Raw genomic sequence first — 26157 nt, forward strand, 5'->3', positions numbered from 1 at the left:
GGTTTTCATAGTTAATTCTACTTATTTTCGGTATTTTTACGTTCTTTATAGTTACTAATTTAAATATTCTTTATTCTAGTGCCCTACATGTCATGATGAAAGATCAATACGCAAACTATGTAGTCCAAAAAATGATCGATGTTAGCGAACCGACTCAACGCAAAGTGTTGATGCATAAGATCAGGCCCCATCTGAATTCATTGAGAAAATATACTTATGGAAAGCATATAATTGCTAAGTTAGAGAAGTATTTCATAAAAGCTCCCGGTTCCATCGGATCAATTGGTGGTGAATTAGGTCCGATAGGGCCTCCAACTAATGGTGTCTTGTAAAACGAAATCAGGAGAACCACCAAAAAAATAGAACCCTTCATAATTGACTTGTTCAACGAGAACTGCAAAAAATCTTGGGTTTAATTGATACATCCGAACTTTTTGCTAATTTGGAAAAAGGATTTAAATATCATTTTAGCGCAAAGTAATATCTCGATCAGCGCTAATACATTTGTACTTTTTTGGTTGATAACGAAACACAAATATGCCAAATATAAAAATCTTTTTTTGCACTATTTTTTTAATAGCTCTTAGTTATTTTTATATTGTTTATGGTCAGTTTTATGCACTCTAATAAATCATTGTAATATGCATTTTTATATTTGTGTTTGTTATCAACTTCTTTATTTTCTATTATTATTCTTTTAGCAGTTAATTTTTAATATTGGTATACAAGATGATCATAATTTAAATCATCTTGCGTCAATGGCCCAAAATGAGCGCCTTTCCAGTATTTATGTTTTTTTTTTTCATATTTTTAAAAGTAAATTTCGATTATTTTAATGAATATTTTTTTGTTCAATTACTAGAGTGACTTTTACTTTATATATAATGGTTTAGTTTAAGTTTTAAGGTTAGCTTGCTAGGTAGGAGTTAACATGTACAGCTGTTGCCGGGAGAGGGCGCTCTCCTACGTATTTTAATCCAGGACTGGATAGGAGACGCTCAATTCCTGCGGCGGATTTTTTTTCTGTGTATTATAGTTGTAACTTATATCTTTTCATTAGCCGTTACGTGTTTTTCGTCCCATCGCTTTAAGCTTACTTTTTCCGTTTGAGGCGGTTTTTGATTTCCAATTTTTCGACTTTCCGTTCAAGAGACTTCACAGTACATTGGATAATGAGTGAATAGATACTCATAATTCTTTATACCATTTACACAAATTAAAATAACGAACATCTCATGTCTCCTTTATTTTGAAGTGTTATAGGATACTTGAAAGTATGGGCATTTTTGTTATCCGCTCTAGAATTCACAATATAGGATGAATCAAGTCTCCAAAAAAACATGTATCATGCAATGTTGCTATTTCTTTGTGGAAGTATAAACGCAATAAAACGCTGATCCTGTTGTTTTTTGAAGCTTGGATTTGTTCTAAGTATTTAATATTATTCAACAGCTTGTAGGAATTCATATATGCCAGTATAAGGGCTGTTTTTAAAATATCTTCAAAATTAATCAGTAATTTTTTAAAGTTTTTAATAGCCAAATAGAATCAGAGATTTGTTTTTATGTTTGCATTATAATTGAATTTGTCGAAGGAGTAATTTATTTCTTAATGCCTTTATTAGCCGGGTTTCCTGCTACATGATATATTTTTTTGAACATGAAGTTTCTTTCTTTGACGGCTATTTGTCTAGGCTTTTAATTTTTAGTTTCGGAATCTCAAAATCTACCATGAAACGCATAATGTTTGATGGGTAAAATAAGGAAACATATTATAACTATTATATGGAATGAAATTGTATATAGTCATTTTTTAAATGTATTAACTTGTAACACAGTGGAGATACAAAAAGTTTTCCTGTTAATTATACGCGGTACCTAAAACTCTTCTTGGCCTGCGTTTAATTTATCTCAAAGAACTATTGATAAAAAAACAATGGATTCTAGTACTATTTCCTTTACAGCTTTATACAGACCAAGATGAGTAGGTGACCTGTATGTCTCCGTCTCTTATTGTCTTAAAATACACTTGCACCCTTTTCGTGTTGATACTTTTAAATATTGTGATAAAGACCTCAGGAAATAAAATTATTCTTGATCGTCATCTTAAATTATTTCCAAAAAAAAACAAAATCGGAACAAAATTGTATGCATTTCTCTGTTTTCAAAAGTTCTGCATTATGAAGTGTTTCCGGTCAATTTCATCACCCGAAAACAATTCCAGTTTTAATAATCAACTATCGCTAATGCTTCCTAGATGCAGAAATACTGCTTGAGCTACAATTCATAGTTGTTTATTGAAACTTTGACCATCGATAGGGTATCTTTAGTACAAGGGAATACTTCTTGCTTTTTCTTTGTTTTATTCACCAGTACATATTTGAAAATTTTAAGCACATTTTAATCCCATTCAGAAGCACTTAAGGTTATATTTACGAGTAGGTTTAGCTGATTTTTATCGTAAATACAAATTTGAACGGGTCTTGCGGTAGGCGGAGAAGGGTATTTCATGTGTTACGGGACCCTAAGGTTAAAATGCAGGATATAAGACGCGGTATCAGCGAGAACGAGTTCTGTTAATTTTCGAGAAATACTTCACGCGCACTTGCGAATCGTTGTCGGATAGGAGGATTTTTAATTATAATTGAAGAAATGTACGGCGTTGGATCTTATAATCCGAGCAGAATGGATGGCAAGGTTATGTAAAGATATGTAGATTTTTGTAAAGTATTTCCTAGAATATATTATATGAGAATAATGGTTAATCAAAAGGTGTGCCAATGGTGCTATAGTTATTTCTCCTAGAGGTTTAAATTAAGGATATTTCTTATCTTGTTTCTTACCTTCTATGTGTACGATCTTCTGTGTAATAAAAATTATAAATTGCATATTTTCAACCGACTCTATAGAAAAAAACTTCTTATGTAGATAACTGCAGCACTTTTAAAATTTAAATCAAAAGTTAGTTATTATTGTAGCTAATAAATCTCATCTTCTCAGAGTTATAAGACAGCGCCGTTTTACTGCGAAAAGGCTGAGAATTAATATAATTAGATATATTTTATTTGTAAAATAGACTCTGTAAATTTGAATTTTATTGGACATATAATTTTATGGATCGGTATATTGTAAAAAATAAACCTTTTCGTTTACGTGAAGCCACCGTTTGTAAAGTTATATCTGAATTTTTATTGTAGGAAAACAAGGTTTTCTTTCCGACTGTTAATTAAAAAATGTATAAATATACGACATGACGCTGTAAATATTAATTTAAAGAAAAGAAATGAACTATTACGAAAAGTCTATACTTTGTATAAAAATAAAACAAATCGACCTGTATAATTTGTACAATTTTATAAGTTTCTTTGTAAATAATGGTGAAGTATTGTTTGGAATATTAAGAGAATTCACGGACATGCCAGGGACGGATTTAACGATATCTTTTATAGTAACGAAATTCCGACGTTCAAAGTGAATAATTGGGTTTGAAATCGTTTGGTTGAAAATATAAATGCAAGGATACGAAATGGAATTTCCTGCTATAAAACTATCGTTACACGACAGAAAATTTACTAAAACCAACTTTCTTGTAATTCTTAGATGAATTTAATCGTTATTATTGAAGTAGAGGAATTTTAAATGTAATTGTAGACTTTGATGGCACGATTATTAAACAAAAAAGTATTGAATTTACATAATATTGTGTAAAGTGTTAATTGTAATAATTGTACAGTTTTATGATTTTAATTCTGTTCTTTCATTGGAATTCCATTAATGTATATGTATGACGGTATGTTCATTTGTTAGGCCGATATCTCAAAGGTGAGCACAGTTATTCGGATGATTTAAAATGGTTCAATAGTGGTCATACAAGCAGGAATTTTGGGATATAACGAGCCTAATGACTAGTAATAATTGGTGTTGCATTTAAATGTCGTGTACTGATTACCGTTTACTTCTATTCCGTTTGATTTTTCGTTTTGTTAAATTTCACCCCCAAAATTCTTTATTGAGAGAAACCTTACAATTATTTTGAAGTAAAGACTACATTTTAACATTGGATGTGAAAATACACAGAACAGTTGGGTTACTACAATTTTTGTTTATATCGTACACAGTGTTTGTCTTAAGGTTGAAAATAATTTTTCTAGTTTTGCTAAATCAAAAGTAAACTAAAAGAATTATTTCAATTTTTAAGTTCAACTTTGTACATAGTGTTATATTTAATCTCTAACGTTTGTTAAAGTTTAAAAAGCATTTAACAAGTTCTTACTTAGCGTGTTTATAAAACGCCACGTAAATCATTCCAATTAAAATCAATCATTATTTTATCATTCATTATGTTCTTTATTTTGTAATATATCATTATTATTTATTTTGTTATTGTCATCTTCATTAGACGTTAAAATCATAAAATATAATGTTGAAGTTCTGTATAATGGTGTAAATATATTTTTAATAGAATTTCATACTGCTTAAATCTGAAAATTACATACGAAGAAAACAAGGTAAAATTGTAGTAGTCAAACTGTTCCACGTTATTTAAAGACACATTTCTTGTCCCTAACTAATACAAAAAGTGCCCATTTATGTATTATATGTAATATAGTTTCGTTAAGAGTTAAAGACATTTTGGAATCATCAATTCTATGAACTCACTTAAAAGTGACTTTTTGTGTTTTTTAGGAACAAATTACAATAATGGCGTATTGGGATAATATTATGGAATCAGCAATATTTAACAGGAAATATTCTATTCTTCAGATTTGTTGTTGGTGCCTAATTCGGAAACAACTGTTAATGTTGTTAATTTCATTATATTATTTTTCATACTGTCATACTTCTTAGCCATATCTGAACCGTACATAGGCACATAATACGTTGAAAAATATTTTAACTCCCCTTCCGCTAATGTACACGAATATTTGTATATAATTCATATATGTTCGTTTTTTTCCTAAAACAGAGGTTTCAAATATATTCCCATGGTGTAATACAACATTACGTGTGGTATATGTAACAATATGTGTATTTATGTATCACTTTTTAATCGTATTTGTTGCAAGTAATTTACATAGAGAGAAGACTAGCGTTTCAAATTATTTTTTGTATTAACCAGCATTTTGATAAGTAACTTTAATATATTCTATATTTGTAACATTGTGTTCTCCAATACAAAGTAATATTTATAATTTAGCATTACATAATCTAATTTGAAACTGTCTTCTAACGAATAACTTTTGTCTTTGAACCAGACAACAAAAATGAGAAAAACAGCGGTGGGGAGAAGCTTTATAGGCGAGAGACGGCCACCATAATTTTAATTTTAAATGGCAGACTGATGTAAAGATACTAAAACAAGTTATTGTAAATTGTAAATTCTTTTTTTCGTTTAAATTAAATCACCTTTATAACTGTATAATACATGTGTAAAAATATAAAGTTAAAAATCTGTAAAATGAGCCGTTGAATAACAGCAACCATACTAACTGTAATTAAAAACATTGTAAACTATTGTATTTCTAAATTGTTAAAGCGGTCTCTTTTTATTATTTTCAGTTTTTTAAATTTTGTTTAAATTTACAAAGAGTGCTTGTGAGTTCCTTGGAGCAGTCTAAAGTGTCTACTTATTACCAATATAATTTTTCAGACATCTTGTTTGAGTATAATAATGTTAACAGTAGAAAATCAGGAAGTTACTATACTTTTACTGGTTATATATGGCACACTCACTCATTAATAATACATATTAAATTGGCGGTTAGATCATTACAAATACAATTTATGCTAAGTAGACCTTAGATATTTTTAAAAAGGAAACAACTCACATGCCTCCTGTAACTTACATATTTCCTTCTTTATTAAGGGATCAGAGCTTTGTACAATGGACCCTTTCGGGGGTACCTTTAACAGGCTGTCCCGCTTATTTTAGGGTAGCTGGATGGGGATCACTTATTTTCACACAAATATGGCTCTCTGCGAATCTACGGCTGTATATTGTATAACAATGTGATCAAGAAGTTTTTGTATTCACATAATTTTTTAGTTCAATTATGGGAATGTTATTTTTATCAGTTTCTTTTTTATGTTGATGATACCATATAGAATTTCAGTTAATTTATTTTGAATATAACAATTTTTTGTTTGTTTGCAGTGTTTAAATTTTGTTATAATTATAGGCTTTTTATTATTATAAAAAGAAATCTTGGTTAGATGGGACAGAAACTTCTTGATTACTAATTATTTATTATATCGCGATAAATGTATTTGTTCCATGAGTGTAAATTTAGTTATTGATGCATGCTAGTTTATTCATTAGGGTATCAATCAATATGTATGATAATGTATTTCGATTTTATTATTTTTTACCACGGTAGTATATAATTATTAATAAATAATAAATGAATAAAAATTTAGAGTTTGTTTTATTTGACCTTCAAAATATAAAATAAAATCAAATTTTCAACAATATATAATAAAATATTGTATATAATAATAATAATAAAATATAATAAAAGAATGTCTCAGAAATTCTAAAACAAATATAGCAATATTTTTTGTATTGCTTCATTATTAATATAATAATAAACTAATGTTAATTGTCAATGATTCAGGAATATTCAAAAAATTTTTATAAAATATATCAGGCAATATTATTAATATGTTTTGTATATTTATGATTAATTACCGACAAATCAACAAGTGTCCTAGTCTAAGTGTAGCTTGGTTTTTTTAGACTTCGTTAGAGTGTGGAGGCATGTTAAAAATATATTTCTTCATTGATATCCTACCCATAAAAATATAATTTAGTTAATATAAGCTTTCTAAAATCTTTATTTTATATTAAATGTAATCTAGAATTAATGTATCAATTTGTCATTAAAAGTAAAAATAACATTAACCGTGTTTTTGTATTTTATTCAACATTCTTTAGTGCAAAAATTGCATAAAATAAATAATTTAATAATGTCAATATACAATATCTACATATTTCATGTGTGTTAATATATTATCTATCCACTTATAAAATTATTTTAATTTCATATATTATAGTTACTTTTTTTGGTAGCAATTTATTAAATTAGATTTTTTTCCTGTTTTAATAATACCTCTGATGAGATATTTCTATGTGGATAACGTAAACATGCCAATATTTATAAAAGTAGATTTGAATTTAAATATCCTCAACGAGTTGTCAACCTGCCTCTTGCCTTACACGATGTTGCCAAACATGTAAAAAAATTATTTAATAAGAACATTGAAATATTAGCAATTGATGACTTCATAATAAGCATAGCATTTCAGTAGAGCTATTTTGTAGAAAAGTAATAGTATATTTTATTAACAATTTTAGTTCTTTAGTTTCAATATATTGTCTATTTTAAATAGTTTATAGTAAGTTGCAAAAGCAATTCATATATTATAATAGTTATAATTAGATTCTGACTACGTTATCCGTGAAAAACCAATGTGCTCTTCCTCTTTCTTATCAAATTGCATTTTTATATAAAACTGGCGCCACTGTGTTGTTCCTGTATGAAATTATTTGTTCCAATCAGCCAGAAAACCTCGGTTTCGTATGTTGTCAGTATTCAAACCAGAAAAATAGCATTGAAAGTGAACGATTTTGTATCGTGAATGGTGGGGTAAGTAGTGTTAATGCGGGATATCGATATTTTCGTCCCAATTGATGAAAGTGTCCTGAATAACGCCCGGTTTAAAATGAAGAAAAAAATGAGGTTGACAGGATAACCGGCAAGGTTTTCTCCAGGAATAATATAGAGAGCGCTAATTTATACACTGTTGCCGGTACGAGTAAAATATACCTAAAATAGATTATTATAGTTTCAAATAGTCCGGGTTTAATTATGTCTTACATATCCGTTTTGTTTCTATGATTAATATAGAAATACAATTTTAAGTAATTTCAAATATAATGTAATATGAACGAAACTAACTGGATATTGATAATAATTTGTTAATTTATCTTACCTTATACTTTTTTTTTTTTTAATAATTTTATATTGAGCTTTATATATCTAATTGATACATATGTAGGCATTAACTAAAATGTTTTAAATACCAATCTAGAAAAGCATTAGGCATTAATCAATTTCAACGTATCTTATAATAAACGTTGGGTGATCTATAGCAGTGTTTCTTAACCTGCGGCCCGCGAACCCCTGAAGCCTGTGAATATGTATATGGGGGTTCACCGTCTTATCTATGTACATTTGAATTAATATATAAATACCAGCTCCTATATACATCAAAAACAAATGCAGATTACAATTGGAATCCCGTTTGAGGTTACAAATAGGTAAAAACAGCAACTTGAATATTGTTAATTTAGTTGCACAAAAGCAGCACCAACCATCACATTAATACAGTATTTTTAATTTTTATAAAAATGTATTTTTTCAGTACTAAAATAAATTGTTCTAAATGTATTCCTGTGTTTTTAATTAAGGGGGTGCTTGAAATTCTGCTTGATTTTTTAGGGGTCCGTGGATTGAAAAAGGTTAACAAACACTGGTAGAAATACAGAAGAAAATTCTAAGAGTTAAGTAAAAATTATTATGTATATTTCTTTTGTTTGATAATTAGATTTTCAATGATTTAAGGAAAATCTTAGTATAATACTGCATTTTAATTATATTGATTTCAAGGTTCAATTTTTATTTTTTATGTCATTTTATTTAAATGTAAATAGTAAATGTGAAACGTTTTCTTCGGTTCTAAAAAAATAAATATTGCTTTTGATGTGATAACTTGGATATAGTTCGGAGGACGAAATTTATTTTGGTGAACTAAAAAACGCAACCAGTAGAGTCTGAACTGAAATCATCATGGCAAATTTTTGGCTATTCAGGCTATTCATATTTTTCATATTAGAAAAAATGCCGTTCACAAGTAGATATTTAAAAATTTAGGCAAAGCATAGGGCCATTTGTATAAAAATAAGTGAATGTGTGATAATAACACAACGGATAGCCTGAAAAGACTATAAAAGATCTAAAGATCTATTATACAAAGTTAAACAACGCATTCCCTAACTTATAAAGAAAAATAAAGTGCATGATTATAAGGAAGAAACAGAACAATATGTAATTTTTGAATCATATAAATTTTATCTTATTGTAATGTCAAAAATACTATTATAAAAGCGGGCCTACTAGTCATTACCGTATAAATTTCTGTTCATTGTACTGCGTTCCGCAATACCCAAAGGCCAAAAGGTGCAATAAACTTAGACGATTTAACTACCTCTTCCATTGATGCAAGATTTTTTTCTCTCAAGCTGCGGGTATCTTTTCCCGCTCAGGTCATTTTAGGGTGGCTTTGATCTGCAGAAACAACAAAATAGCTCCTGTTCCGTCTAGTCAAAAGTGTTGGTGCGGTTTTTTTTTATTGAAGCTCTATGACAGTTCAGTTTTTAAAATAGTAAAATAAGAAGTATGAAGGTAAAGTTTATTAATTATCATAATATTTATTAATATATAATATTAAAAATTATTATTTATTAATGTATTATATGATCACTGGTTTTGATGCATTAATATAAATGACAAGGAGTATAAATATTTTTTTATTTTAGAAAAAAATATGTTTATTTTTTATTGAATAGATTCACCAACTACCACGTTTTAAAATGGTGACGCGGATTTAAAATATTATTTTATGCAAAATTGTATGGATTAAAATATAATTAATTACTGAATTACATTTTGAATTATCAAATTCTATAAGCTAATCCAGTCCAATTAAGAAAAGTTGCTACAAGGTGCAACACAATTGAATCACCTACACCGAACGGTTGCTATTCATATTGCAGAATGCAGGTGCTTCTGAGCAATTAAAACCTAGTGCTTTCCAAACATGGTGTGTTTTTACTAATATGGCCATAATTTATGTCTGGTAAATGGGTTTGGATTTTGCCTTAAGGGAGACAGTTGATGTAGTCGATACGGAGATATCTTATGAAACTTTGATTCTGATATTAATTTTTAACATTGCTAGTTATTGTCACGGCTGAGCAGGTCTAAGTTTAATTGAGTCAGTAGCTTGAATATTTTGATTGGAATTTGAAATTCTTTACATCACATGATTTACTCAATTAGGTGTATATTATCATTTACTTTTGTGAAATGATCGACTCTTTCATTACCCGGAATCCTATGTATGAGGCAATTCGCTTCCAAGAAAGATGCATGTATCTATTTTTTTATACTAATTATTAATGATAATTATTTATGTAATATCATGTTATATATAGTAAAATGTAGTAGAAGTAGAAGCAGTCACTATAAAAAAATATTCGTGAATATCACGGGCCAAGAAATAATCCAAGAACAAGGTTTCACAATTATCTGGGCGTTATGGAATGTCATTCTGACATGAATGTATACAATGTTGTAAATATTTTATAAACATTGTTAGATTCAGCGTTAACATAAAACAATCGTTGGAAGTTGAAATTCAAACTTCAATAGGTAGAATCTATTAATACTCAAGAGTTGCTTAAACCTGAACACTGAAACATACCCTTTCATCTGAAAACCCCAGTAAAGGTTTATGAATGGTACAAAGTACCCTTGTGATTTCTTTATAAAATTTAATTCTAATACGGAAAAAAAGTAATCTTATTTGAAACAACATGAGAAGTTCTTTTAAACCAGTGCTCAAATCTAATAATTATAATTCAAGGATATTCTCTGTTTAAACTAAGGATAATGAATTGTTTTTAATTAATAAAATTAAATTAAATAATTTATTCATTGATGGCTTCATAAAATACATATGTTATTATCATATCGGGTTGGCTTTGGGTCCCATTTAAGCGTTTCCTACACCCCGACCTAATATGCTTTTATCAGTTACCATGTATATAAAGTTACTTAACATGCCTTAATTTTTTAAGATAATAATAAACTGAATACCATAACTGTATAACTAGGGAATGTTTTGTTAAGATGGCAATGATCTAAAAATGTGACCAGATGATGACCAATAAAACCAACAGCTAAAACGTGAGAACTTTGCCATTTCCTTAAATTAAAGCAAATATTTTTTTACTAGATCCATGTTCGTTCTTGGAAGGTATACATTTTTTAAAGCAATAAATTTTTGCTCAAAAATGTGTTTTTTAAAGCAGTCAATATATTTTTGCCAGCTGTGTTGGAGTTTTATAGTCTCAATAAAAAAAGCAAAAATTAAATTTGTCAGAATTTCCATATTAATTAAATATATATTATAATTATTGTCCTGAAAGCTGTATAATCTATGTAAATTAATTGCTGTTAATATATAATATAATGAATAATGCTATCTTAATTTGTTATAAATTCACTTAATGAATAAGGATAACATATTGTATTATTTCAGTTTTCTTTTTAAAAAGGTGATAAGCGCATCTTTTGACAATCAGCTGTCCGATGTTTCTATTAATCAAGAAAAAGCTCTAACCAATCTGACAACAATGGATTTATTTACTGTTGTGTTAACCGCCTCTCTTCCCCTCTACACCATACTCGTCAACAGCCATATTTGTTTACATCTTATTTCTTATTCTCCTTTTTAAGGTTAGTTTGTCCCTATGTTCGTTTATTATAAGAATTAAGTAAAACCGACCTTCATTCGGGTTGTCTCATAAATTAGCGGTTTCTATAAATCCGGGGTTCTGCAATTTTAACGATCCTCACAGCTGTCTTGTCAGGTAAAAACCTTAAAATTTTCGTAGGATCATCTGGAAGATTGTCGGTTTGCGCTTGCGTAACGGTTCGCGCCAATGCTGGGACAGATGGCAGATGTTTTGTAACAGCAGTCAAAAGTGTACACGCTAGGTCGATTTTGAGACAAATTTCCAGCTAGTTTTTGAGCGTTCGGGAGGCTCTACAGATTTATTAATTTCGGAAATAATAAAGTGCAATTACACAGATTATGTTTCCATAAAAAAATCGAGTATTAGTTCATTTTTCGATGTTTTTTTCAGTGGATTTCTTCGCGCTAGTCGTGCCTATCGCGACAACTCTCACGTCGGAAACCATTTTGTTCGACATCCGACAACATGTAAAATTTTCGGTAAAATTGACAGAAAAATTGCAGTTTTACGCATGCTGATCCGGGACGTTGGTCCAGGGACCAAATTTTACTTCAGGAAAGTAAGTACATTCGAATTTTGTTTCTAGAAACTTGTCCTAAAGTGGCTTGATAATGGCGGTTATATCAGATTGTCATTTGCGTCCCCTCGACCGTTAAAAACAACCCCCGCCCAATCCATTGGGTTATTTCTAGTATTAGGTTGTTAGATTATGATCTTATTTTATAATAAAATGCACTCATCACAAGATTAACAACCTAAACTTAAAAATTAACCTCCTATAGAGCAGTACATTTGAAGCTGTTTACTTTTGTTTTGATGGTCCCTCCCTGGACAGTATTGCAATTTAAAAACTTTTTTTATTTTATTTTATTCATTTAACGGCATTAGAGTTATCGTAGATATAATTGCGTAAAAAGTGAGATGTATTATCAAAAAATTGTAGTGCTCTATTAACAAAACTGCCTTTGAAATTTAATAGACTTTTGCAGTTTTTATCCAAACCATATTAATTTGAACATTTTCGATTGTTTTTTTAACTTGTTAACCACCCTATAATTCTCAACTGTTCGTTATAACCTCACGTGTCATTTTTAAGCGTTTTAATGCATAGGTTAGTTTTATGCCACTTCTCTTATTTAAGGCAATTCAATATCCTTATAAATATAATATTTTAGATCACATTACCAATAAACATGTATATATAAAAGTGATAAATCAGTATTAATGTGATTATTTCGTGTTTTTTACAAAACATTTCAGTTGGAACATTTATTTGTGTTTCAGAATCCACCAGTAAAGAAAGAATATTAATAAAATGAGGAATTCAATAAAATTGAAATCTGAGGTTAGTTTATCGGCATGAGAGAATAAATATTAAGTTTTATATACGACCTTAGATACCATACTTTATGTTAATTTGAGTCTATAAATAATTAATTTAACTACATATTATTTCTATTACAGCTTATATTCTTTGAAAGTTTTAATGTTAGAGAAGTTCTAACTTCACTGGAAACTATATAGTGATATATTTACATATAGAACAGAACTATTGTATGTGAAGTTATATGTTCAAACTAAAATCACTATTTTCCTTTTACTTGCATCGAGGTATAGTTATTATTGTGATGTAATTATGATCGAATGAGCTTTTTATACTGTCTTACTCGAATACTGTTTATGCAGAATTGAATTTCTGTAAGCTATTATTATGATTTTGGCACTTCAAACTCTTTAATCAGAAAATAATGATATTTTAAGTAAATTACATATAGTAGATATTTTAACTTCTACAATTATTCCATGCCAGAATGATCCGATACCTAGAATTACACTGATAATCAGTCAGAAAATTTAATTTGTTAAAACTGTTCTTAACTACAATTGTAAGCTCGTTCTTGTAAATATGTTGGTTTTGTTTCAACTTATAGATACTATTAATATGATATTGTGATATGCATTATGTAATGGAAAGATATGCTTGGTCTGAGTTTTTTAGTGATCCAAAATGTTTTCAGAAAGATTATAGAAATTAACATTATTTCAACAAGTTCTATGAAGTTACATCTAATGATTTAGTTTAAGACACTTTTTTAACTGTTACTTAGTGTCTTTTTTAACTTTCTTTTTAAATTTTATTTGGCATATTAGTGTGTAGGATTAAGGTCAGATGTCTACCTCTGATCTATATTTAAAATTTCAAAAAAAAATCCAGGCAATAGTTACTGAGAGTAGAACCTATTTTAATCAGGTAACAATAGATAATCTAACTGAATATGAAACCACCCACAACTTTTATATGGAATCAGTGATATATGAGATATATTATATAAATCTTTATTAAATTTTTTTATGTGCAGTTTATTCTGGATTCAATTTTATTGCTTTCTTATTTTATTATTTTTCGGTGGAATTCTATTAAATTCTTCATTAATTAATTATCGTCACATATTTTTTTAATTTAGTTTAATATTTTATAGTCTATATTATAATTATCAAATAATAAAGCAATATAAAAACAAGCTAGATGTTTAATAGAGATTACATTACATTAGAGTGGAAATTGTATAAGGTTGGGCAAAAACTTAATTTCGGTATGTTCTAATATATTGTTTACGAAGAATAGATTAGGGAAGCCGTATATCTGTAATAATACTTATTCAATGAAGCCATACTAAGCACGCTTAACGTATGGTAAAAGTCCATAAAATATAGATATAAACGTAACGTTATTCTTTTACTCAGTTAATGGCTGACTCATAGCGCTTTGAAGAAGAGTGATTTTCTTCATGTTGTTTTTTTTTAATACGAAAATTGAATTGTTTTCGTTCCGGCCATTTCGATGCCAAAGTTGAACTTTGCCCAGCTGGTCACTATTGTAAAAGTACACGAAATTCCTATTATTTTTACATATTTCATATCTCGACATTGGTATTAAACTAAACCGTAAAACAGTTTTGAACCCTTACTAGCTGAATACCAAAAGAGGCTTGATATTTGAATTTGTTCCATCTGAATTAATAGTTAACAAATTTGGACTGCGATTCCATTTGGAAATGGCTGCTAATCAAGCTATTTTTTAAAACGAGTCATTACGGGCCATGAAATCAATAAGATTGAAGCAGGTGATTAAAAAACATAATAGTCATAATTGATCAATAGCAAAGGCGTTGTATTCCATCACGACAATACCAAACCAAACACTTTAACAATCTTTAATAACTTGGCAAAAACTGAGCAGGAGGAAACTCGAAACTTGTCATGTCCGGCTACTATTTTTTCCGGGCTCTACTAAACTATCTTGATGATGTAAAGCTGGCTTTGAGAGACTGCCTAAAGTAACTAGATTCAGTTTTTCGCCCAGAAATCTCAGAAGTTCTACGGAAACAAAATTATGTTATCAGAAAATGGAAGGTATATCATTGTTTAATGTTTGTATTCTATATGAATACATTGATATTGGTTTTGAAAAAAAAGTAATTCTCCAGCCTATTATATTTATAGTTTCTGTAGTTTTTATAGCCAATGATTTATAATTATAGCACAATTGTTATCCAAAAAGTTAAAAATATATTTTTAGTTGCTAATAATATTAATTATATATTTCATTTAATGGAGACCATTGCATTTATTTTCGGGTTTGCCAATACGTTAGATATATAATTATTGAATTACAACATATCAGATAAAAAATTTGAACAAAAAATGACATGAATATACGACAACTTTATTCTGCTTGGATATTTTGTGGGTCGTTATGTCATTAATCTCGTCCTCCATGACATTTTCGTATAATAAATAAGTTATACTGTTACGAAAAGGGTCAGATAAAAAAATGTTGGTAACTCAGGTAGACAACTTCTAGTTACTTTCGGGGTTTTATCCGAGAATAATTTTGATATAGAAGACAATAATGGAATTGAATAGATTATATATTTAAATATATGAATTGTAATAATTTCTTGATTATACAGATGCAATAATAATAATGTTGACTTTACCCATTTTAAGATAGATTGTCGTAAATAATTTTAGTGAGGTATTATGCAGAGCCTTCATTAAGACTAGTTTTCATTTGTTGTAAATATTAGCACGTTCTAAGTATTTCCGGGTATCCTAAAGAAGACAGCTACTATGTAACTGTTTAACTAAGCTGATTTCTGTATACGGCCTAATTGGCGTATGTATAAAAAGGATGATACTATAAGACTTAGAATATATAAGAATTACTCTGTTAAAAAGTTCGTTGGCTTGTTTTGGACTTAATTGAATATTCTACTTTTATTTTTAGCTCTATGTAGCTTTTATTAAGTCACTGTAGGATATGATAGAACTTATCAGAACATCAGTTATTCTAATTAAAAAGTAAAACTTAGTATGCTGTTTTTTATTGTCTTGCTGTAATATTTTTTCTAGTATCGATTTTGTTAATTTTATTTAATCTAACGCTAAAGTTAATACTATCAAATTGTTCGAATAAGAGGCAAATAAATATTGTTCCCGATTTAATAAACTGGAAAATATATTTTCCATTACTATCTGAGGACGAAGAAACCCATTTAGGATTATTTATAACGAAAGTTTGTGTTGTTCGATTCTCTGAGGGTTTTAGAAACCTGATCCTTTGGGGACGGTAACTTTTTATGAAGGCGTTTTTATGAAAAACGAAAATATATGAAAGCTTTTTATAATTAATATTGATAGAATCAATAATATTGATAAAATTCTAACACAAAATGTATAGAAATTATGTATTTTTTTAGTTCAATGTTGAGAGATAATATTCAGATGTTAATACGGTTTATTTAACTATAATAATTAATATAGTTTATATAATTAATATGGTTTTATATAACTATACCTTTTTATGTAAATAGAACACTATTTCGTTTTTGTTTGATTACGCTTTTTTACAAGTCGAATTGCTAATTAAATTTGTTTTAACTCGCTTTAAGATTTGGTTATATGTATATTCAAAAATGTATGAATTTAATTGTTATTTATTTTTGCTTGTTTTTGTCATACATTTATTTATATATAGTAATGTTGAAATTATATTTGTGTCTTATCACAATATTTTTAATGTTTTCTAGTTTAATGTCAAAGTTGCAGTAAGGATTAAGTTAAAATAGCAACGTTTAAAATAATGCAGTAATTGAAGTGTAATAGTAAGGAAGTTTGGGAAGTTTGTTTTCATAGAGGGTCATTGACATTGTGATTATTTAAAAGACAATAGAAATATCTGGCACAACACTGAAACTAAAATACATTTTTACTAATTAATCTAATCAATTTAGTAAAAAATTAACAAGTTTGTTGGTAGTGGTATTGCAATATCATGATGGGATACTCCTGCAATCTATAACGGTGCATTTTGCAAAGGGGTCGGTTTACATTCAAGGGGATGGAAATTATACAGGGGTATGTCCCTCTTTAAAAGAAAGTGGCGTTTTCATTCTGTTCCAAGTAACTTTCATCATTTCGTTGGGTAGTTCTTTTGTTAGAGTTAATAAATGTTACGTGGGTCAGATTCAGTGATTTGTAAGTTTTAATCCTAACGGTTACGTGCTTTCGTTGGACCTTTTTTTCTATTAATAACGGTTAAGTTATAGATGTCGCTATTGATAGTTTAGGTTTGCTGTTGATATATTATTTTGCCAAAGTATTATTAAAAATTTTATAAATTATATACAAATTCTATATATTGATATAAGATTTAGTTTCTATTTTGACGGCTGCCTCTTTTAAATTAAATGTTAAGGTTAGGTATGTGCAATCTACTTTTATTAACGGTTATTGGGATATAATCAAGTGTGATTTTAACAAATTACGGTTCTGCTTTCTAAGTAATGACGAGGATGTTAGCTCATGGTTATTATAATAATTAAATACGTTTATTATAACATATTAGTCATTCCAACATATCCAATATGATAAATGAACAAGATGGAAGTATCTTCTGCTGCTAGACATTACTATTTTAGGAGTATCATTTTAAAATAGGTTTAGGACGATTTTGCAATAAATAATTGAATTGTCCTGGCTTTGCTCGTATAGCAAATTTTCTTTCAATTATATGTTTAGAAATGTTCATGTAACATTGTTCAGTTAGGCATGTTGAATCTTCGGTACTACAGTTTTTTTTACATTTTCTAAATAATATATTTTGAATAGCAAAAAGTATACATTAAATATAATTTTTATATAAACTAAATTATTAAATATAATCGTCCTATAACTAAGCGCTTCAATAAAACCTTTGATAGGATTTTGGAAAGCGGTAATGTTCGAGCAACGTAGTTGGATGCGATTCAAAAATAGCTAGTTGCAAGGAATGCTTAAAAAGTTTCTTTTAACGGTTTATCATATTTATTTTTAATAAAAAAGGGGATTTAAATTTAGTAATTTTATTGTAATTTCTATAATTGATTTTTAATAGTACATATTAATTGGTTGTAGAACTTCAAACTTTGAACATGCATGTGAATAACGTGCAGGCTAATAGTCTTATTTTATTTTCCATTATTAATTTACAGATTGTTATAAGGGTTTTTTTTTAAATAAGGGTAGGTTGATATTGGTCGATTAAACGTTTTTTTATTGAAGTGAAGTTTATAATTTTGCTATAATTTTGTTTTATTCGCTGCTGGCTCGTGGCTGCTAATATGTGCTGATTACGACAATGTCTTTTTTCAGTAGCTTTGAATTTTTGTTGGAATGTTGGCTTTGGTTATATTCAATAACCAGATCGATTGACTGCGGCTTGAGCAAGTTTCAATTAGCATCTTCTTAGTGGCCAATTTATCAGTTCAGATCGCCTTTGCAAGAGATAATCTACAAACAGTTCATGCAAAACGTCCATTGTAGTATCCGCTATGGGGCCACATAGCACCGTGTTGCTGGAAACAGATGTGGCTTACGTGTATATTGTTGAAATAGGGCCAAAATAAATCAGTGACTTATAGGGTTCGCTGTTCATTGCCACCTGGTAAACCTCGTGTGGATTGGCGGTATTCCATATACGGAAATTATGTTTGTTAAAATAGCCGTTCATCTAAAGGTGGGCGCGTCATTGTTAAAGGTAATTTTTGGCCAAAATTGGGGTCCTAACTAACGAATTTTTATATAAAGTTTTATCATTTGTATGTGCTATTCACCCTTAGGTGTTGGATAATAAAAAACATATCACATTTCAATATTATTGTGATGGTATTTTTTGTTATTATTTTGAAATATGTTATAATTATTAATTTTGTTTACTGGAATTGTGAAGTAATTTTGATGGATTACCACTTTTTTGTATATTATATTGGGCAGATATTAGACATTAACTAGATTTAGTAATTTTCTTTTATTTTATTAAGCCTATAAATTAATTTTAAAGGATTTACAACAGATCCTGTTCTTCAGTATTAAGTCACGTCGGATACATTTGTAACCAATTTCATATTCACCTTTCAGTATGCCATTTTATGGAAGTACGAATACATTTTTTTTCTTGGGCGTTGAAAATGTCCAAACTTAAAAATCGAGAAAATCGCTTTTGCAGGAAGTTTTGCGGCTGGACGTCGTCAAATGCTGTGTGAAGCTTATATTCCATGCTCCATCAATTTCAACATATGAGAACAGCTTTCTACATTTTAAAAGCGGTGTTTTTGATACCGAGGGCAAATAACGTTCTCGACTGCTAAGAAAAAAATGAGGGCGATTATTTGTAGGCATAACTCGACTATAATCCGTGTCAAACGCAAGAAGAATATGCAGAATTCTTAGGAGTAAAACCATATACCATTCTCAAACACTTGAAGAACATAGGAATGATCCAAAAGCTTGGATATTTTTTGCAGAATGAATTGAAGCCAAGAGTATTGTTACTATGAGCTGTTAAAACCTAATGAAACTATGAACTATAATGGATGCATTTGAGCCGAGCACTGCACGCAAAACAGCCGGAATGCAAACAAAGAGACAACAATATTATTCTGCAGCATGACAACGTTTGACCATATGTTACAAAGCCGGTTAAAACATGTTTGGAAACAATAAAATGGGAAGTTCTACCCCACTCGTTTTATTCTCCAGATTTTGCTTATGATCCTTCTAATTACTTTTTTTGTTCTGGCCTAAAATCAGGCGGTGGAATTCTTGACATATACCCTATCGCGTAGACTTGCTTGGAGTGACAAGTTGGACCGACTGCCTCTGGTCTTACCAATACACTAAACCAAAACCGCCTCACTGCTGACCCCTGTAGGTAGCTACTGCTGCTGCTTAAATTTGGGGATATGGCACCCACCAATCGGGCAGCCGTTATTGGGTACGAGGACCCGGCGAAAAAGCAGATAGTGAATCTTGCGATCTTGAGTTAACACCCGACTGGGTGCTATCGTAAGTTATGACCGTAAGTTATGTATGGCCAGATGAGGTCGTTGCAACCGGGGAAAAGGGGTGATGCCGTGTTAAGCTTCCAGCATGTTAACCAGCTCGCGAACAACCGCGTTTTCAGAAGAATTTGCGCTGAGTTGTTGTTTGTGGAAGTGTCAGTTTCTCTATGAATTTGATTATTTCCGACAAATCATGGAGCATTTAAGATTCTCCTGAGGAGCTTATTTTGAAAACTTGAAGCCGTTTCACTTGGTGGTGTCTAACAAACTAGAAGTAGACATTAGATTTGTAGAGGAGTACGGACCGGAAGAGCAGATCATAGGAGAGAGCAGGTTTAATATTCCCGAATATATCTGGATTGCTTTCTAGATTTGGGATCCTTCTAATTACTACTTGTTCCGACATATGAATGACCTGTCTGAGCAACGTTTTTGTTCTTATGAAGATATCAAAATGAAATGGGTCGATTAGTCTGTAGACTAAAAGATATATCGTTCTTTCGAGATGGAATGGACAATACTTAATAATTTTACTTTTTTACTGAAACTAATTTATAGATCTAATATAAATTAACAATCAATTAATTAATTATTACAATCAATTAACAATTAATTTAATTTTTGTTTCAGAATTTTCCAGAATTTATTTTGTTCCTTCGATGATTCGTCAATAGCAAACACTTAAGATGCCAAAACCACCAGGAATACGTCGAAATGACAGTCCTGCAAAAGCATACAGGTGTGTGCTTCCGGCTTTGTCGAAATTCTTTGAAATAGTGAATTGACGATGTCTTTCTGTTTAGGAATATATGTTCATCCACTCCAGATATGACTATCATCAAAGAGGAGATCATGATCAAAGATGAGTTCACGCCCAGCCCTCATATGATAGACCATGCCTACGGAGTCACCCCCAGGAATCAGATGATGTCAAATACACCTCCATCAGGTCAGTTTAAAGTATTATTTTTTGTTTACTAATAGTATGTTGCCTAAAGAGTTTTCGGTTCGGTAGTTGGTAATTTTAATAAAAATTCCGTCTTTTTTTCTCTGTAGGATATGTGCAAAACTTTGGAGGTATTTCGATCAATTGACTTTATATTTTTAGTGACACATTTTTATCACTCTCGATCACTTTAAAAGCGCAGTTTTCAAACAGAAAATAACAATGTTTTAGTTATGCCGTTTTATCCCTTCCAATTGTTGGTATCTCATGTCGTTGTTACATTATTATTGACATAGCAATTGAATTATAGTAATTCAATAGTCAAGTAAATAGTTACTACATTGAAAATATCCGAAAAAGATACTAATCCTGAATGGTATTATATTAAAATACAGATATTTCAACGTTTACTACAGTTACAACTAAAATAAACCATATATAATTGTGTTCGGTATAAAAGTACTTAAAAATGGCTTGTGACTGTGAATATTTTACAACCACCCTATTTTGATTGTTTAGTTTTTTAATTGATATTTATTTTCTATGTTGGGTTCTTTTGATTTCAGCAGTTTGCAACATATTATCCTCAGTCTATCTGAGTTCTGTGAAATGCAACTTGGAACCTTCATGCTTTAAGAAGATACGTGGCGTTTTAGATTCTTCATTATTTAATAGCTTTTCATGATGGGATAAAAAATATCTTGTTCTGTTGACATTAACACATTAGTTAACTCATTTATGGCACCAGTTCATGGGGTATCCGTCATTCTTGCGCTTTTGCTACTTGCTCCTAATTATTTTGTCGTAAGTCGAAATATCATCCCATCCGAGTCTTTATGAAATAATGCTTTTTACAGTTCTCAGGACGGAGTCAACAGGACGTATTAATTCATTTTGAGCATTCTGCGAGACGCAAAAATTCTTGTGATTAATCTTTTTGGTCGATAGTCGATATGTTTTAACACTATTGAAAATGTATTGTTATTGTTACTAAATATTAGAAAACAATGAGGATTTTAAAGGTACCAATATTGTGATAAAAGAAGTTTTCAGTTATATTCTTACCATACTATTAATAACATTGGTTCATAACAAGGGTAACAATGGCTCTAAACAAGTAGAAACAACTAAATTGATATTTCTTCTATATATCTTGTTATTGTTTGTTACACTGAGAATTTTTTGGCTGACCTTTTTCTAAGAAATGCTATTTGAAGTTTTTTTTTTCAGCACCATCTGTAAAACGAAAACTGAATCTGGAAGTGCAAAAATTTAACGTTGTACCTCTTAATCATAAGCATGAATTCAAGACTCCTCAGCCGAAAAAACAGAAAAAGCAGCCGATGATTCGGAAACCGCGGTACGACACGTCTTTGAGTTTGCTAACGAAAAAGTTCGCCGATCTGTTGCAAATGAGTCCGAATGGTGTGGTGGATTTGAATAAGGCGTCAGCCGATTTAAAAGTACAAAAAAGACGGATATACGATATAACGAATGTGTTAGAAGGGATAGGTTTGTTGGAAAAAAAGTCGAAAAACAACATTCAGTGGAGGGGTGGTAGGGATAGGAATAGTTTTATATCATTGAAGAAACAATTGAAGATGTTAGAAGATAGGGAGAATCAGCTTGATAGGGATTTGGAATTAGCAGTTAAGGAGTTAAGAAAGTTGGGAAGTGACAAGTAAGTAGCTGTTCATTATTTTATTACTGTTACTAATTTTAATCTTTTTTCGTATCTATTATTATTCTATTCTCTTTATTATGTCTTTTAATAACGGTTGTATGGTTAATACTTGACTTTAACGAGAAAAATTTGAGCAAAATATACATACCTATAATATATCCACCAAAAATACAATTACTGCAATTTTAAGTTTTTTTTGTCAGCAATAAGTTTTTTATTGGATTTTTTGAGCAATTTTGGAAATACGGTTTAATAATAAGAAAAAATCTAATGCTAAATCCTCTGAATATGTGATTTCTATTCTAATTCATGGAATATTATCCAGTCAAGTCAACATATGGTAAAAGATGAAATATTATTCTAATTATACATAATCTAATTAGATACTTGCTCTGAGAGCTTGTATGTATTTTTAAGATCAACATCTATTGGTTTTGACATTTTTCTACATAAAAAAATCGTTTTCTATTTAGTATTATTAAGTTATTCAGTGGATAAAAACTAATCATGGTGTGATGAAAATTGCATTTTCGACATTCACTAGTTTTGTTATTTGACTTGAGGAAATCTGCTCTCGAGGCCCATTAAACACTTTTAGAATTATAATGAGGCTGCCTCATGATATCCCAGTTGTAGTTTTTAATGATAAACAATTACCTGGACCAAAAAAAGTTCGAAGATAATGAATTGCAATTGCACTTACTGGATGAAAATTCACCTTAAACTATCAAATTATTTTCAGGCAGCTTAGCAGTTAATTAATTAATTGTCTCCAAACGTTTACATGCGGTGGGAAATATCCACAATTACTTCACGAGTTGACTAAAAATGCCATTTTGATACTGATTCAAATGCCATTGTTCGCCAGATAAACAAAATGATTAAAAGTGAATATACTACGACAGTCCGAAGCCAAAAAGTCATGGGTTAGTCCAGAAGATATATCCATATCGACATCGAAGCGACATATTTATTTCCATAAAGTCTACGCTATGCATATGGCTATTACCGTAGATATTTACCGCTTTTAGTTGAACTACGAATTGTTACAAAAAACGCTCTGACAACGGTCGACTATATCTTGCAAGAATTGTGAAGGATACGCCGTTACAGCTCAAATGGAATCTTTTGTCGCGCACAGCATATTCTCTAGACATAGTGCCTTCTGATTACCGTTTGTTCACATCGAAACATCATGACTTGACTGGCACAAAGTGGGAAAATGAATCGTTACCAAACCACCAACTCGTTTTTTTTTGACACAGTGTCAAGAATAAAAGGTGAAAGATATAAAAATGTATAGAAAATTATAGAAATTATTATTTTGATTAATATAACTTGTATAAATTTTTATCAATAAATACCTTTTTAAGGTCAAAAAATGATCAGAATACATATCAAAATTTCCTTTACAGTATAACTTAAGTGTGCCATTGTTATGAGTTTATTCATTGATGATATATTATCTTTGTTACAATTTTGTCACGTTTCGTCAACAGTTACTATTAAATTTTTTTAAGATTTAACAATTATTCCAAGCATCTTCTATGGATTTCATAAATAGTTTTCAGTAAGGTTTACAAATACGATTGAAATAAATAGGCGTTTAAGCCGGACATTGAAAGACTTACTTCTCTAATTTTAGGGACGGTTTTGCTGTAAATTGTCAACTGAGTTGACACCTTTTTCCATTAAGTTCATCTAAACAATTACACAATCTAAGTTCAATATTTTGTTAATTAGGAGAACAAATAAAATTCGTTTTGCATCCCAAAAGACTGACGCTACCTGGTAGTGATAGTAAAAAAAATGCACATAATCATTTTTATCTTTTCGAATGTGTTTTTTGTTTCAGCTTGCTATGTCTAAAATTCTCAAATTTACCATGAATCATGAAGTTTTAGTTATGAATTATCTGAAATATTAAAGTGGCGTTGAATTTTAAATTCGACTATTTACAAATAAGGTATATATAGTATATAGGTAGATCTGCAAATTTGTTGAACATTCTAATATTTAACTACTGTTCGATATTTCCCCTCATTGTTATGAACTTCTTTAATGTTAAAAAAAGTAGTTGTAACTTATAATTTCATAGTGTGACAGTATTACTTTTTTGTTTCATTTATTAGGCCGTCATACGTTTCAAAACATATGTCTTATACCTATTTTAATGAACCTCAATATATTCTATTTTAAATTAATTGAAATAATTCTTACCTAACTAAATATTTAGCTTTACTTCATACGTTTTTTTTTGTACTTATTTTGATGCATCTCACATTTTTAACATGTCTTATGAATAAAATAACTTAATGTTAAACGTTATGTATGTTACATATTTAAGTTTTTGTTGTTCCTTTTTAACATTGAGATACTGACACAATCTGTGAATAATAGTATAAAAATAACGAAGTTTCCTTTAACGCCTTAGCTTATGAATGAATGTAGACAGATGATGTAATTTTATTGCGTATATGTCGTTGACCTTTAAATAATTAAATGTTATATTGTTTTAAAACTCCTAAATATTTATTTTATTTTGTCAAATTATAAGTTTAAATTGTTGCTCATGAATGGAATGTTTCTTTCCGATTGGGTTAAAGACAGTTTACATTTACTATGCAGTAATTCTTATTTTTGATAATACTTGTTTTGGTAATAAAAATAATGCGCTTTAATAAATATGATGATATTTCTTATTAATTACGTTGTTTAATTGAAAACAATTAATATAAATTAAGTTTTTAAATCATTAACGAATAATAACCAGCAAACTTTGCACGCTTCGCGTTATTCCTTTTTAATTTTTGAGGTAGATTGATTTAAGTGCCAATTGCACTAAATTGTATTAATGTTGTTTGCTTTATGGCGTGAGAGTTGTTTGAGTTAACTTGAAGTATGTCCGATTATAAGAACTTAATTTGAGACTAAGTACTATTTTCTATTTCAATGTTCGACTCATTGACTTAATTACATTAGTTGCAATATATCATGATGTTTCATTTTTGGCTAGAGCTTTCTGTGCCAACAGTATCCATGTGATTCAATTTATAATCTCTAAAACACTATTTACACTTAACTTATCGATGCAGAAACCTCGCAATAAATATCTATATATAGTATAGTATTTTTTAGAATTAAAAAGATATTTAAAATTTATCATAAATTATATTGTATTAGTAAGATTTATAAGTTAATATATGAAAAATATATTTAATAATCTTAAATCATATAATTATATTAAACGTAATTTTACATCTTACCTGGTGATTAACAAGGTTAATGGGTTGTATGTAGATTAATCTTATCAATAAGATTTATTTATTTATTTTTGTAATAGAAGTTTCTTTAAAAGCGTGTTAATAACAGGTCAATTGAAAAGTCCCCGGTCTACCATTGTAAAACACATTTTTTGGCACTTTTTTTTATTCAACATAATTCCCTTCAAAGGTGATGCAGCGACAGTGATTATAGCGATCCTCCCAACTTTTCGACACCATTTTTGTAGTACGATTTGCTCTTCTTGAAAATAGGCCTTA

At 29.5% G+C, this 26157-nt stretch overlaps 2 protein-coding genes across 19 annotated transcripts in view; both read left to right on the forward strand.

The window, feature by feature from the left end:
- The window catches only part of LOC143192891 (maternal protein pumilio), a 434284-nt gene extending 427869 nt beyond the window's left edge, over positions 1-6415 (forward strand). For all 15 annotated transcript variants that reach the window (XM_076398670.1, XM_076398675.1, XM_076398672.1 and 12 more), the window contains one exon: positions 80-6415. In XM_076398670.1, coding sequence (XP_076254785.1) covers positions 80-332 — 253 coding nt within the window. In that variant the 3' untranslated portion in view covers positions 333-6415. The remainder of the gene's footprint in view (positions 1-79) is intronic.
- A 1085-nt stretch (positions 6416-7500) lies between these two features.
- The window catches only part of LOC143192894 (transcription factor E2F1), a 64298-nt gene continuing 45641 nt past the window's right edge, over positions 7501-26157 (forward strand). Inside the window, exons 1-4 of one of the 4 annotated variants that reach the window (XM_076398683.1) lie at positions 7501-7645; positions 20616-20724; positions 20789-20934; positions 22162-22612. In XM_076398683.1, coding sequence (XP_076254798.1) covers positions 20672-20724; positions 20789-20934; positions 22162-22612 — 650 coding nt within the window. In that variant the 5' untranslated portion in view covers positions 7501-7645; positions 20616-20671. Of the gene's footprint in view, positions 7646-11799; positions 12161-20615; positions 20725-20788; positions 20935-22161; positions 22613-26157 lie in introns of those variants that run through there. The other 3 variants (XM_076398685.1, XM_076398682.1, XM_076398684.1) reach the window with 3 other exon arrangements.

Source organism: Rhynchophorus ferrugineus, unplaced genomic scaffold (assembly GCF_030347505.1).
Source record: "Rhynchophorus ferrugineus isolate W39M unplaced genomic scaffold, kcgeb_rfMv2 rfM3, whole genome shotgun sequence".
In the NCBI taxonomy this organism is placed as follows: Eukaryota; Metazoa; Arthropoda; class Insecta; order Coleoptera; family Curculionidae; genus Rhynchophorus; species Rhynchophorus ferrugineus.